Source organism: Lepisma saccharinum, chromosome 9, assembly GCF_977018435.1.
Source record: "Lepisma saccharinum chromosome 9, izLepSacc3.1, whole genome shotgun sequence".
In the NCBI taxonomy this organism is placed as follows: Eukaryota; Metazoa; Arthropoda; class Insecta; order Zygentoma; family Lepismatidae; genus Lepisma; species Lepisma saccharinum.
The window spans coordinates 93,138,159-93,152,808 of record NC_139237.1 but is presented as its reverse complement, the minus strand read 5'-3'; the positions used below and the strand labels follow the sequence as shown (position 1 = coordinate 93,152,808).

Below are 14,650 nucleotides of genomic sequence, written 5' to 3'. Positions count from 1 at the left end.
CCAGAATGCCACTTTTTGTTGGAAAAAGTATGTAAGAAATTATCGAATGGTCATAATTAGACGTCTGATGACTAATGTCACGTCAATATGTCATTTGTGACCAATGTTGATCACGTGCAGCATTTGATGGATTTATCACTGGCGATTATATGGACAAGTCAAAAAGTGCCATTTTAGAAGCATATCATCTTAGCTGGCAACACTAGCAGGTCGAAATTTTGTCAATAGATGCAAGCAACATGTGCCTAAATATTGGCCGTACAATTACTTGAGAAATCATAAATCTTAATTTTGCACCTAAATATCACTTTTAAATGTATAATTGTGTGCACCTGGCAATTGAATGGCATCTGCCACACATCGTTTTGAAACTGCAAGAATGAATCATAAATGTGGTGAGTAGATGTCCCGATTTTGTCCAAACTGCACATTCCTTTTCTCTTTCTTTGTTTTTCTTCAAAATGCGGGAACACGTGTAATGCATCGTCAAAGAGTGGTCTTTTGTCATGATTTCTAGAAACTTTCAACCTATGTTTGCATTACATATGATACCGTAGCCCAATTTCAATAACATTGAAGAACTAAAAAAAATGTAGTATTTAACGGTGGAGGCACATAGTGGTTCGAATCCCACTTTAAACTGTAGGTCCAGTCTCGATTAGCCTTACTGTGCATACAGTGGACTTAAAACACCAACTCAATCAATCTAGTATTATTTTTTATTTAATATGTCATCAAATCATAATATGAATATTAATGAACAAAATGAAAGAAAAGAACTGAAAAATCGGTATTAGTTTTGGCATGTTAAATACCATCACGTGGTGCTGGTTCAGCGGTCGACAAGCCACGGGGCATAGGTGAGGAGAAGTCAGGGTAGCGCAGAATCCTCTCAAGAGTCCAATTTCGGTGCAAAATTAAGATTTATGATTTCTCATGTAATTGTACGGCCAATGTTTAGTCACATGTTGCTTGCATCTACTGACAAAATTTCGACCTGCTAGTGTTGCCAGCTAAGGTGATATGCTTCTAAAATGGCACTTTTTCACTTGCCCATATAATCGCCAGTGATAAATCCATCAAATGCTGCACATGATCAACATTGGTCACAAAGGACATATTTACGTGACATCAGTCATCAGACGTCTAATTATGAGCATTCGATAATTTCTTGCATACTTTTTCCACTTAAAAGTGGCATTTTTGAAAATTTTTAACTCTATATTTGGCAAGTTATTAATTTATATAATTTTCTATATGGAGTAAACTGATAATGCTAAGTATTGAAAAATATCTCGATGCATGCAGCTTTCTAATGTAGAAAACCTGGTGTAAATATCTCTTACGGTTTTCAGGATATACATTTTCAAAGTTTGGGTTGCGTGAAACACAAGTGTGCTATTAATTGCCTTGCCATATGTTACTTCTTATTTTTATAAATGTGAGATTGTTAACAATTTTAATTGAATTTACAGATTTGCAATCATTGGCTCACTAATCAGGTCTATTCTTGTAACTGGTTTTCAATTAAATAAATAGTAGTAATCTGTGAGTATGTGTGATTTTTAATTTTCGTTTTCCTGCTTAGTATTGGCTGCAGATAGCTAAGAAACCTTTACGAGCCAGGCTGCTTGGAGGAGACACCATCCAGGCCAATTGGAATAGGCTGCTCGTGCTGAATGCCTCTGGGTCCCACAACCCAAACAACCCTTCCTTGAGGAAGAACATCCTGTACTCCTGGTCATGCTCACGCACCACGTTCAAGGCATACAAAAGTTACTGCCACGACAGGTCAAACCCAGAGATTTGGGAAGGTAAGGATGAAGAGACAAGTAAGAATTGCAAGGTGTCTTCCAGTCTGGAAAACCTGGAATAGTCAGGGAAATTTACTGTGTTTCTGAAAAAATCAATGTTTTTGTTGCAGTGCACTAAACGTAGGCTTTTGAGCAAAGAAGAAAAGGTCATGGAATAAGTTTAAATTTTTTTTGTAAACAAACTATTTTATACTATATGTAGCGTAACGTAGTTACAGTAGAAATTGTACATTAATTACTCTAGAATAAGGTCACGTTGCGAACGAGTTTCATGTATAAATGTACTACAGTAAGTGACTATTGGAATGTGGCACTTTTTTGTTGCAATTTTTGGGCTGTTTTTGGTAGATAATAGAATTAATACAGATTTTTTGATTGCTAAATATTACTATAATTGTACATTATGTATGCTATAATTGTTATGAATTTTTTCAAGAAAACAATTCTTTGATATTCATAAGTCAATTCTGCCATTATCCAGTGTAGCTACTCACTGGGAATTCCTTGAATTCTGGGAATTATGCGTGAATTTTTCTCCGTAGATGTGAAAAATTGCAAATTTTGTTAATCTAGACCCTATTTCAATTTATACATATTTATAAATGCTCTGAGGCAAGTTTTTCAGAGTTTAGTTTTTATTGTTATCGAGGAAAGAGAAGAAAGCTGCGTCGAAAATAAAACAGAATTCTCTTAATCTGTTTGCTTTGTTAGTGTTGTTTACAGAACAATCAGACAGATGGAAGATTATTGCAAGATAAGATATCTTGAAGTTGATTAGTTAAATTTGAGTTTGAAATTCTTGTACAATTAACAATTTTTCGTAAATTAGTATATCCCATAACATTTGTGACTTGTGTTTGAAGATGTATTTTGAGTCTGAATAATATGTGAAATGGGAAATGTAAAGTCCGCAATTAAATTAAATATTTTAAATACATAAACACCCTTTAATTGAATTGAAGTAGATTTTTTGGATATATTTGAATCTCACAGATCCTTTACATTGTTCACGTATATTTCTGGGGTTGGGGGGAGACGCAGTAATACGTGAGGTTAAAATAGACAAAACATGTTCTAGACCCTTACATTTTTCGAATGTATGCCTTGAAAACCAGGAATTATACTTTAAAATTTTATCATGGTTGTAGAGTGGCCACCCTGTTATAACTCTTATATGTGAAGTGAATATTCTAAAAAGTTGTTTTAATGGGATTCTAAGTGTAGTGTTAACTAAAATGTAGTGACTTTCTTATCGTTGGGAAACTTTTGGTTCTTGGTCTGGAAAGTCAGGGAATTTTGTTTTTGCGAAATTGTAGACACCCTGGTGTTAAATAGAACCAATAGGAAAGTTTAAATGATGGTTTAAATTCAGTTACATTCAAAATATAAAATAAAATAATATAACAAAATATTATCATAGACCTCTAGCCTAGACAGTCGCAAGAAGCTGTGAAAAAGCTTACATTTTCCCCTGAACCCAAGTTTTTAAAATACTTTTTTCATTATAAATAAGTATCTCATGCTAACTTTTATTAGTATTTGCTATTTTTCAGGAGTTATTCATAGAGTTCCTTCAAGGGCTTTGGAGAACCACGTCACCTACGAGTTTGAAGTGGTGGTCAGAGATGCAGAAGACCGCAACTTGGAACCATCGACTGCCGTTCAAGTGGTTGAGGTTGTGGATGAAGATGTTCCAGTTGTCAGAATAATGTAGGCTAATTTAAGCATTTTTCAGCTTGCTCAGAAAAATAGTAGAAACGATACATTTTTCTCCGATTTCTTTACACTTTGAAGTACTTTCAATCTTAATGTTGTTTGTAGTTTGTAGCAGTAATTGTTTAGCTGATAATTTTGTGTTAATTCTTGCTAATCATATACAGTAGAACCCCCATTTTATGTTTTCCTGCATTATATATTCAACCCATGGTGGCTTTTACCTGGGCTAAACCTCACCCCCCCCCCCGAAATTCCCAATTTCTCCATTGACACCAACACCAACAGCCACACTAACACTGTTTCAAGTAGAAATTAACCACCAACTATCAACGTACACATCCTTTCAGAAATGCCGAGGAAAATCCTACATATTAGTTACGCATGCTACCAAAGCCACCGGACTGAAGCTAGTGGCTCAGTAACCATCCCACCCATTCACCATCGAACCAACAGTCAAATATTGGTGAAAGTGCCTTTGTTGTTTAACACCTGTTGCTATATTCTCCCATTGTCTGGCTACACTGCAGTATGATGTCATCTTTATGCGAACATGCAGCTAGGCTGCGAAATATAGTTGTTCATTTTGAGTGATATGTGTACTGTTTCCTTCTATTAACCAAAAATATATAAGTAGGAGACAGTAAAAACTTCCGAAACACAGAAAGAAAAGTTCAATATTTTGCCTCATGTTTACAGAAGAAGTAACACAGATGGCGTTGGTGCAGCAGCATAGGCAGAAAGAAGTGATAGGTTACTGGCCCAAGAAAAGTACTTTGCCCACTGTTTACTGCATGGTTGATGAAGTTTGGAAAGGAAAAGGAAAGGGGGGGGGGGGTGATCATTGGGTGGCTAGCTTTAGTCTGGGGGTATAGAGGCATGCTTGCCTGATATGTGGGGCCCTTTCCCATCGTCTGCAGGAGGTGTCTGTGGGTAATAAATGGATAATAGCCACATGGAAACATTTGTTAAAGGTAGTGTTATGTTGTTGGTGTGGGTGGCGACAGTGAGGTCGGAGTTTTGGGTTGCCATATATATATTAGAAAGGAAGGAGGGATCTGTGTGAAAATGCTGGCATAGGGTCTACCTATCAGTCATAAACACCATCACACACCTGGCCTGAATAAGGCCACACAGAATTGAAACCAATTCCCATCTCCACTTCTCATTCCCAACCCTCCCTTTCCTCTTACATTACGGAGCATGTAAGGGATGACCTGAGAAGGCACAAAAAAGTCAACCTGACTTGCAAGTAGTACACTTCGGTAACTGCAGTCTTGCATCCAACGAGGCTTTGGCTCCTGGACCCACAGCCAGTGCAATCCTTTGTGGGGTCGTGTTGTCCTCATTTGTGCTGAGTGTCCCTTTACAGCCTCAGCTTTCAACTAGGGTATGACAATTGTATCCTCAGAGACAGTATAGGTTTAGTTCTTATTTTCCTGTAGTTTACGGTTATTCCAAGCATAAGAAAACAGTTTTTCTTTGTGACGTTTCAGGAGAACACACGCTCCTTTCATCAGACATTTATTTTCATTTTGACTAAAGATACAGTTATAACAATGGTTAGTAATTTTTTAAACAAAAAGAATCTGTTATATAATGGATGTTGTCAATGTTACATTGTTGTAATATAGCAACTTAACTGTGAAAAAAGCAGTCTGTTTTATTTTTATTTCAGATTTTTTTAAATTATGAATCCCAAATATCATCAGGTAATTCAAATTCATCATTGTTTTCACAAAGTCTCTTGATGTTTTCTGTTACATTAAGTTTAGTTCTTGTTAAGGAATCTGTGACTTTTATTCATTTTAAGTATTGATTGAGGGATCTTTTAACAGACATATTTTATTATCTGCTTAGGATCCTCTCCTCAGTTTTGTTTCAGGAGGGCATTTCCCCGTATTGTGCGATGGGCTAGAATAGCCTATGTACTGATCTGCCTATAATATAGAAATCAATCAATCAATGTCTTCCATTAGCCCACTGTTTGAAGCCTGGAACCAGGTTTCTCCATGTCAAACTTTTCCTTGATGTGGATGTATCGAACTTCCAGGTCCAACGCTTGTATCTGTTTCTGCCTTCTTTTACCTAGATCTGAAGATGCAGCCATGAATATTTTTAGATTTCTACTGTTCGTCAAGTGTTTCCTATTCCCCTCATTTTTATATTAACTCTTCTGGCTTTCCTTTCATCCACCCTATATGTATATAATAACATCCATAACTTGTAATTCATTCGGCAGCCAGTTGTATGTTGGCACATTTTGTAAGACCACTAGCAATTGCACTAATGTGGTGTTAGAATCAAATTTACTACAATGATCCTGTCAACCCCGCAAGAATGCTGAGTCTTCTCAAAGTTTTTGATACCAATCTATTGTCTCCAGATGCTTGAGAAACTGCAAAGAAAGGCCTAGTCCAGCAGAGATTTTGCATTTGAGAGCAGAATGTGTGTATTGCGAGAAGTCTGAACTCCGAGGCTACCGGTGGTTCGTGTATCAGGATAAAGTATTGCTTAACCTTGTGGATGAAAATGGAGACACTTTGTATGAGCCATATCTACCTAGTAATGAAATACTTGTTTACGAGAATGTACTGGAGGAAGGAATCAGCTACACTTTTGAGTTTGCAAGTAAGTGGTCATTTTAAATAAGACATTTCATTTGGAGCTGAGACAGTACCATTAGAAATCATTCCTTCTGATACAGTTTAGAGCAGTTATAGGTGTTTGCCATGTATCCCCAAGTTTTTTTTTTTTTTTTTTTGCCAGGAAAGCTGCAATTGTACATTACAATAACGGCAATTAGATTCCTAAGTAATACAGAAGGGTTGATATAAAATTTTGACTGATACCGATAAAGTACGATATAATTTTTACCAATATTCTACCAATCTGATTTAAAATTCCAAATGGTGCTTGAAGAACCTGAATGGTTCATTGACATTCTTAATAAATGTTTGTTTCCATGTCACTGCAGTGCAAAAAAGTTGCATATTTAGACATTTACTTTTTAAAAAGTATGGCTGGAGATATCCATAAAATTAATAAGGAAATTTCAGAATTTTGCTCTAAATAATAATATATTTATAGATATATTGGATTGGTAAAATAATTGAAATAATAGTTTTACCGACTTTTCTAACGATGGAAGCGGCTCCGGCACCCACCCAGCATCGAATAACATGGGTACCTGGGGGAAACCCTGGGGGGTAAAGGCGGTCAGGGGCGTGATGCTGATCACATCACCCCCACTCACGACCAGATCAAGAAAGTGTGGGGCGTTACCCCCACACCCCCTATACGCCTTCATGGCGTAGTGCTATGCACAGGGGATCACTTTACCTTTTTACCTTTTACCGACATGCCTATATTGGCCCATTCCGATAGAGTACAGGTTCATCTGTCCCATCCCCACTAAATATTTTTTTTCAATAGAAGTATTGAAAAATGAGTCTCAATTCCCAGAATGTTCGGGAAATATCAGTTGGCGTTTTTTATACTCCGATCATCAGAAAAATATCTGCTTTAGTTTATAATACTTATCGCAATTATATTTGTTGTATTTATTTTTCAATGATGAATTTTCCACTTAATATTTTTTTTTCTGACAGGTGAATTGGACAACAAACCCCAGAGATTGGCTTCATTAATTGTCGTGACTGGCAGCCCGCCAACAGACGGATCGTGCAACATTGAGCCACTGGAAGGATCCAGCCTCACGACACAGTTCAGAATAAACTGCCATGACTTCGTAGGGGAGGAGCAGCCGTTGCTTTATGAAGTGTATCAGTTTCTGAGTTTTGACACCACTGCAAGTTAGTACAAGGGAGAATCAATTGAAAACCTTAATTTGTTTTTGTTATGTAGTAGATTTCTGTATGTAGGGTTGTGCAAGTTTGCTGCATTTTAGCAGACCTATTGTGGATCTACACATATTTTCAACTTTGAGTTAGTGCCTGCATACCTTAAGAAGAATAAGTCACTTATGAACCACTGCGAAGGCCTTTCCACCCATCTGCTCATTTGCCAAGAAATTTCTGTAAGTTTTAGGCTGACGGAGGGCAAGAAATCTTCCTCCTCTTCACTGCTGCAAGTGTGTACAGGAGGAGTCGCCATCTTTAAAATAACTGAAATGGCGTTTTGAAGCTCACTTGATTAGTGTGCACCCTTGAGGTAGTTTTGTAACCGATGATACTTCATTTAAATTTGAGCTGTATACAGTCTGCCCGTCACTTTTTATTGGTCTTTTAAGGTTTTCATTCAATTCTTGTAATATATAAAGTGTCTCCTCATGCATGTACAAATATTAAAGAAGTATTGATATGAAAATTTAATGATATTTGTACTCAGACATTTTTAGAACTTATTGTATTCTAATCTCAGTTTAGTGAAAGCTTATTTGTGGTTGATTTCTTCCAGCTGGCACCCTTGTTGGTCACAACATGTATGGTGAAATGGATGGCTTAATCTTATCTCCGGGGCTTCCTGAGATCAAGTATTTAACAAGAGTTCGAGTTCTCATAACAAATTCTCTTGGTATCTACACGCAAATTTATATGAATGTTACGGTGAGACTCACTTATATTTTTGTGTGCTGTTCTACAATGGTGCATCTCGGTATCTTACTAATTTATTTGCCTAAGGGTAAATAGGCTATCTTAAGAGATAATTAAGCTACCCTTATTAGCAGTCAGGCTATGGATGCTACCTTGCATAGAGAAAATCATGTATCTAATCGATCTATTGTCTCTCTGAGAAACCCTGAAAAGGTTCACTCATTGCTCTACTTTTCTAATGACAATTCATTTGCAATGCACAGTTCCTTACGAAACTCTTCACATGCCATGTCCTGTTAGTGACACAACAGTCTCCATTGTACTGGGATTTGAACATGGGATCAGTGGTCTTAAATATTGGCATTGACTACCTGAGATTCTTTCACAGATCAAGAAGAGTGAATTGGTTATTTTCCATTCTGCATAGTTAGCCATAATTACTGTATTGTAATTTTGTAAGAACAGAAAGCAACTACAAAAGAAGACACTTATTGACTATTTTTGCAATTTCCCATATCCTTGTTATTCAAGGCTACAGCTCATAGACTCTGCTGCCACTGACTATATCACTCAATGTATTTACAGTGAGTCTAAAAGCTATTGGTGTTGGAACATATTTGTTTAAAGTAAAACAGTTTGCTGTAACATAACTGTAATGATTTGCATGTATGTTATTGTTGCAGGTCAAGTAATAGTAAGGTAATCCCTTCAAAGGCAAGATTTATTCTATATTTAAGATTACAGTCAGATGCAACCTATCATGTAAATTGAGCTGTTAACAGTTTAAGACTTGCATTTGTAGACAAATTTACCATTGTAATTGCATTACTTGCATTTTTCCTCCATCAGGTTTTGCCTCCTGTTCAGCAAGAAGGATTTGAAACTCCAATTGAGTATTTAGAGTATCTTTCAAGGGGATACCAATCACCTTTTGCACATGTTTTGTATGGTGGAAATTTCCAAGGTATGTAGGATTTACTAACATTTAAATGTTTTTCTTGTATGTACGCATTGCTTGCATTGTTGTAACTGTATCTTTAGTCAAAATGAAAATAAATGTCTGATGAAGGGAGCGTGTGTTCTGAAACATCACAACAAAAAAACTGTTTTCTTTTGCTTGTAATAACCGTAAACTACAGGAAAATAATTCTACAAGGCTTAACTATTGTAACTGTATCTTTAGTCAAAATGAAAATAAATGTCTGATGAAGGGAGCATGTGTTCTCCTGAAACGTCACAACAGAAAACTGTTTTCTTATGCTTGTAACAACTGTAAACTACAGGAAAATAATTTATATGTTTAATCCGCGAAGCTGAATGAAGTGAGTACTAGTTTCTCTGTATTTATATACTACCACGTCTCTCTTTTCCCAATTATGAATTTAAATCTTTGTTTGTCAACTTTTCCAGTCTCATTTCTTCTTGCCATTCCTTTCTCGCTACTTATACATTAGAACAGGAATGGCCATCTACAGGGCTTTCAGCCTGCCAGGGTTCTCATGCAACCCTCAAATTATTTTGTTTAATTTCTGTGGCAAAGATGTCATTGATTTTGTAGTCTCGAGTGAGTTACTCCCGCAGTACTTAGAAAAATCAACAGTTAGTGACTTCCTCCAGCCCTTGTACATTTCACCCCCATAGTCTGAGAAAGTTGGCTATCACACCATTAGAGATTGAACATAAACATTTTAATCCATTTTTGTTTTTCGCAGTATAATTGTATTTCTGTTTTTAAGAAACTTATGCATGTTGAAATTTCATTGGATAGTGCAGCAATGTATCACTTCGCAGATAAAGTTTGTACAAGACAATTAAAGATAATCATCTTATCGTTATTCATTACTTTTAGTTCTATGCTTAACTGTTCATTGTTGCCATCGAATTTCCAGATCATCATCCTCATTCTTCACCGTTTCCTGCCTCTGGCTGGGTCAACATAAAAGTCAAGCCTCTCCATTTCCTTCTGGTCTTCTCCACTATCTGCTCTTTCCACTGACATCTTGGTCTCCCTCTTGGCCTCATTCTCACTCCTTGTGCATTATAAGCTCTTACTGGCATTTAAGCATTTCCAGATACCGTTTGTAATGAAGCATGCTGTTCATTGAAGTTGTTTATAAATTGTTGATTTCTTATCCATTTAAATTTCTCCGTACGAATTTATAGTGCCGTAGGTCATACGAATATTACTGGTTGTGAAATTTGTATTTTGATATGATAGTAGGATGAGAAACCCAAATATTTGTTACACTTGATAACCATTTGTGTGTGTTAGGGGGAGTTGATTTCTGCCGTGAAACACATTAAAAGTTCTTATTTGTTTTTTAGGTGTTACCCAAAGAATTATAGCTACCATGTATTCACTTATGTACTTCGAGGCTGAGCATTCTACAAGTATTCTGATGCAGGATTTAAATGTAATAAGAGAACAAATTATGCGATTTCTTCCACAGGTAAGGGAAACACATGCACACAAATGAAATGAAGAATGGGTCAACTTTCACTTCACATAACTTCTCAGTTTAGTCATGAAACACTTGTTTCTTAATTTGTAAGGCATCTGAAATTCAAGGTTTTGATTGATTTGCTTTATTTTACTTCACTTCTTGTGCCACTTTTGGTTAATTTGCGAAGATGGGGATGAGTGATGATATAATGAAAATTCAAGGAATAAATAGGAGAATAACTTAAGGAATGACTTTAATAAAAGTCACCTTGTGTCATCACACTTGTAATATATTGAGCAATACTCACTTGTGTATTAGGAAACATTCTTCTGTAGTTTTTTTCTGTATTAGAATTAATTTTATGTAACTGGTATTGTTTTATTCCGATCCAGCAAATGTAGCTGGATGTCAAAAACCAGGGTGATATGTTGTTTTTTTCCCTCAGTGTTCAAGATTGACGAAACCTCTGAGCAAAATGCGTACGTGCTTATTCCGTACATTTCTACCGTTGTACTGAATCAACTGCAGGAAGAGGCGATAGCTAATCTCATACATTGTGAAAGTGGCAGTAATGTCTTCTCCTTTTCATTGTTGCAGTTGCCTGTACTTGACGGCCCTTCAGTAAGGGAGACCTTAGAAGCTCTGGATGCCTTGTTGGAAGGGAAACGCTTGCAAGAACTCGACGTGGCGATAGTCCTAGGTGTCAAGACATTGGACAGAGTATTGAGGGCTCTTTACAAGGAATACTACAGTGGGGAGAAGCCATCCACTCTTGAAATGGAAGATATTTTGATGTGAGCGTTCCTTTTAGATTATTATTACTATTATTATTCAGTAGATTTTGTGCCTTCTTGTCATGTTCTTATCATATTTGGGAAGCCATCGAAGAAGGCTGGGGCCAGGTAAGGAAGTGGTTGAGAGACACTATAAGTGAAACGTAGGACACAATCACATTTACAGGAAATATAATTTATAGGAAATATTTCCAAACAATGTGCAAATGGCACATTTTCAGTTCAAGAAAGTTTTAGAAATGAAACCTTGAGCACAGAATTTTTAAGATTCCAAGAAGTATCAAATGTATTTCAGTAAGAATGTGCAGGATGGAATATTTTTGGTCAGGATGAGATTATGACAGCAAATAAAATATCCAGGAGTTCAGGATGGAAGATGTTTGCCATTCCAGATAAAGTCTGGAAGTTTTCATTGTTCAGGATTTCCAGACACTGGAAAAATCTTATATTCTACATGCTATTTCTCTCTCATAATTGCTGAATGAATCTTGTCCTTTTCAATAAACTTCACAAATTAAGCATGCTTAATACGTAACTATTAAAAATTTCCTGATGGTTTGAGATACCAAAAGTTGGGAATTTTTATCTCGAAGCTGGGATAGGAATAGGATATAAATTCCAAGATTTCAGTAACATGCACTTACACCCCTAGTTTCAAGTATATGCTACTTCTCCAAGGAGTAATTTTTCTCAAATTTTCTTCTTATTTTTTGTTTTCCCCATTGAAAAATAAGTTTTCTTAACCCTCGGATGCATGTGTGGGGTCATTTTGACCCCACTGTCTGTTTATTTCCTGGTATTATAATAAAATCTAAATAAAAAATTCTGATTTTCTGTGACATCTTACCATGCTACTTCAGCTATAGGAACATGTATAAATAAATTTCTTACAATTTATTTTAAATTATATTTGTAACGTTTTTTTAACAATACCCCTCCTTTCCATGTGTGGGGTCATTTTGACCCCAGCCTAAAAACAGCAGGAAAACATTCATAAAGGGAAATTGATCCTACATATTATGATCAATTATGGCCAAACTAAACTAAATCATTTCAAGGTCAACCACCCACCCTGCCATGACTCACTGCAAAGTGCGCATGCGCAGATGTATTTGGCACGCATTGAGGCCACCTGAGAGAAGTTGGGATGTTCCTGTTCGTGAGCTATTTCTCAATTAATTCTCCAACCCGAAGTACAAAGCAACCTTTGGAGTAAATCGTTTTGATGACATCAGAAGACTGCTCTGATCTGATGACACATACGTACTGGCGCTGCACGTCAGGAGACTGATCACATGGCTGCATTTCGATATATCTGGACACTTTATATCAAAAACTGCCGCAGAATTATGGTACCCGGCGTCTTTCTTACGACTGATGAACAGTTAGTGCCTTTCCGTGGGAAATGCATGTTCGTGCAATACATACCAAGTAAACCGGCCAAATACGGCATCAAGATCTTCTGATTGTGCGATGCTGATAACTTTTACGCCAAGGACGGTCTAATCTACTTGGGACGACAGCCAGGAGAGCCAGTTCAAAGAACCTCGTCAGCAACGTCGTGAAGAAACTGTGCTACACACTGCGGAATTTTGGAAGAAATATCACAACTGACCAATTCTTCACAAGTCATGGCTTGGCTAACGATCTCCTGTTACAAAATGTAACCATTGTCGGAACAGTAAAGAAAAACAAGCGTGAAATCCCACCTGCACTATCCAATATCAAGACAAGACAGCCTTGCACATCACAATTCGCCTTCCATGAAAATGAGACCCTGGTAAGCTGCGTGCCGAAGAAAAACAAGAATGTCATTCTACTCAGCACCATGCATCATGACATACACATTGATGATGATGATTCTAAGAAGAAGACACAGATCATAAAGTTTTACAACCAAACAAAGAGTGGAGTAGACGCCATGGACAAACTGCTTCAAACGTACACCTGCAGAACACAAGACACTTCGATGGCCAATAACTCTCTTCTATAATGTAATCAATGTAGGCGTTCTCAATGCATACACATGCTACTTGTCACAGCATTCTGATTACCAATCAGGCGTCAGTCACAGACGCCGTTTGTTCCTTATCGAGTTGGCGAATGAGTTGATTTTTCCTCACATGTGCGGCAGGTGCCAAAGCTTGAACCTGAAGAAACCAGTAACCGAGGCTATGAAACTTTGCGGCATAGTAAGGCAGGCACAGAGACTGGAGGAAAGATCTTCAAAGAAAAGAGTAAGATGCCAGGAAGACAACGGAACGTTGCCGAAGATGTGGGAAACCTGTGTGCAGGTCCACAGCAGTGTGACTGTGGTGTGCTCAGAATGCGAGTGAGGTGTATTTAATTGCCATGAGAGGCCGGCACATTCTTCTTTTTTTTTATTTTTTAAAATTTATTTGTTCTAGATAAAATAATATTTAGTGCTGTATTGTGTTATCTCTAAAATACTGTTTCTCAGGTCAACTGAAGTTCTGATAATTGCGAGCGAAGTGTAACTACCATTATTATGTAGAACAGTGAATTGTCAATACATTGTTATTTTGGGGGGGGGGTCTTAAATAATAATAATAATAATAAAAGGGTAATTATTTCCTATGTTATATTCAGATAAATTATTGATCAATAAACCATATTAGCTGAACTATTTACTCTGTCGCACTTATTTCAATGCATAATTGCATTGGGGTCAAATTGACCCCACATATGTAAAGTTGTAAAAAAAAAAGTGACATGCATCCGAGGGTTAATGCAAGGTAGGAGGAGTAAAAAATGCAGGGTTTCTTTCAAATTCCTCCCAGACATCAGATGAGGAGAAATGAACAATACAACTTACACGCAATTGAATAATGTCCATTGTATTACATTATATCCCATATGTTGTATCAAAAACAATGAACTGCATTACTAAGTGAGGCTAACGTACGATTATTTAATAAGTCTAACATATCTGTTCCACTTTCAGACGTCTTATGTCAGTGTCTATGAAGTTACTGGACAGCCCAGTGTGCAAATCCATCAAAAATGCCTTTAACAGGATTATCAAGGATGAAGAAGCTGATGTGGAATTTACTAAGGAATTCAATGAAGATTATTATATGGTTGTAGACTATGTAAGTAATGTATCCCAAATTAGATGGGTAAAGGTAAAAAAAAAGTAAAGTGCTCCCCTGTGCTTAGCACCATGCCATGAAGGCGTATAGGGGGGTGTGGGGGTAACGCCCCACACTTTCTTGATCCGGTCGTGAGTGGGGGTGATATGATCAGCATCACGCCCCTGACCGCCTTAACCCCCAGGCACCCGTGCCATTCGACGCTAGCTGGTCGCT

At 37.0% G+C, this 14,650-nt stretch overlaps 1 protein-coding gene across 1 annotated transcript in view; it reads left to right on the top strand.

The window, feature by feature from the left end:
* The window catches only part of LOC145992543 (polycystin family receptor for egg jelly-like), an 87,788-nt gene that overhangs the window by 18,477 nt on the left and 54,661 nt on the right, over positions 1-14,650 (top strand). Inside the window, exons 8-16 of the mRNA XM_083128896.1 lie at positions 1,589-1,814; positions 3,368-3,524; positions 5,914-6,158; positions 7,139-7,342; positions 7,947-8,095; positions 8,933-9,047; positions 10,409-10,533; positions 11,125-11,321; positions 14,287-14,434. Of these exons, the coding sequence (XP_082985022.1) occupies positions 1,589-1,814; positions 3,368-3,524; positions 5,914-6,158; positions 7,139-7,342; positions 7,947-8,095; positions 8,933-9,047; positions 10,409-10,533; positions 11,125-11,321; positions 14,287-14,434 (1,566 nt within the window). The remainder of the gene's footprint in view (positions 1-1,588; positions 1,815-3,367; positions 3,525-5,913; positions 6,159-7,138; positions 7,343-7,946; positions 8,096-8,932; positions 9,048-10,408; positions 10,534-11,124; positions 11,322-14,286; positions 14,435-14,650) is intronic.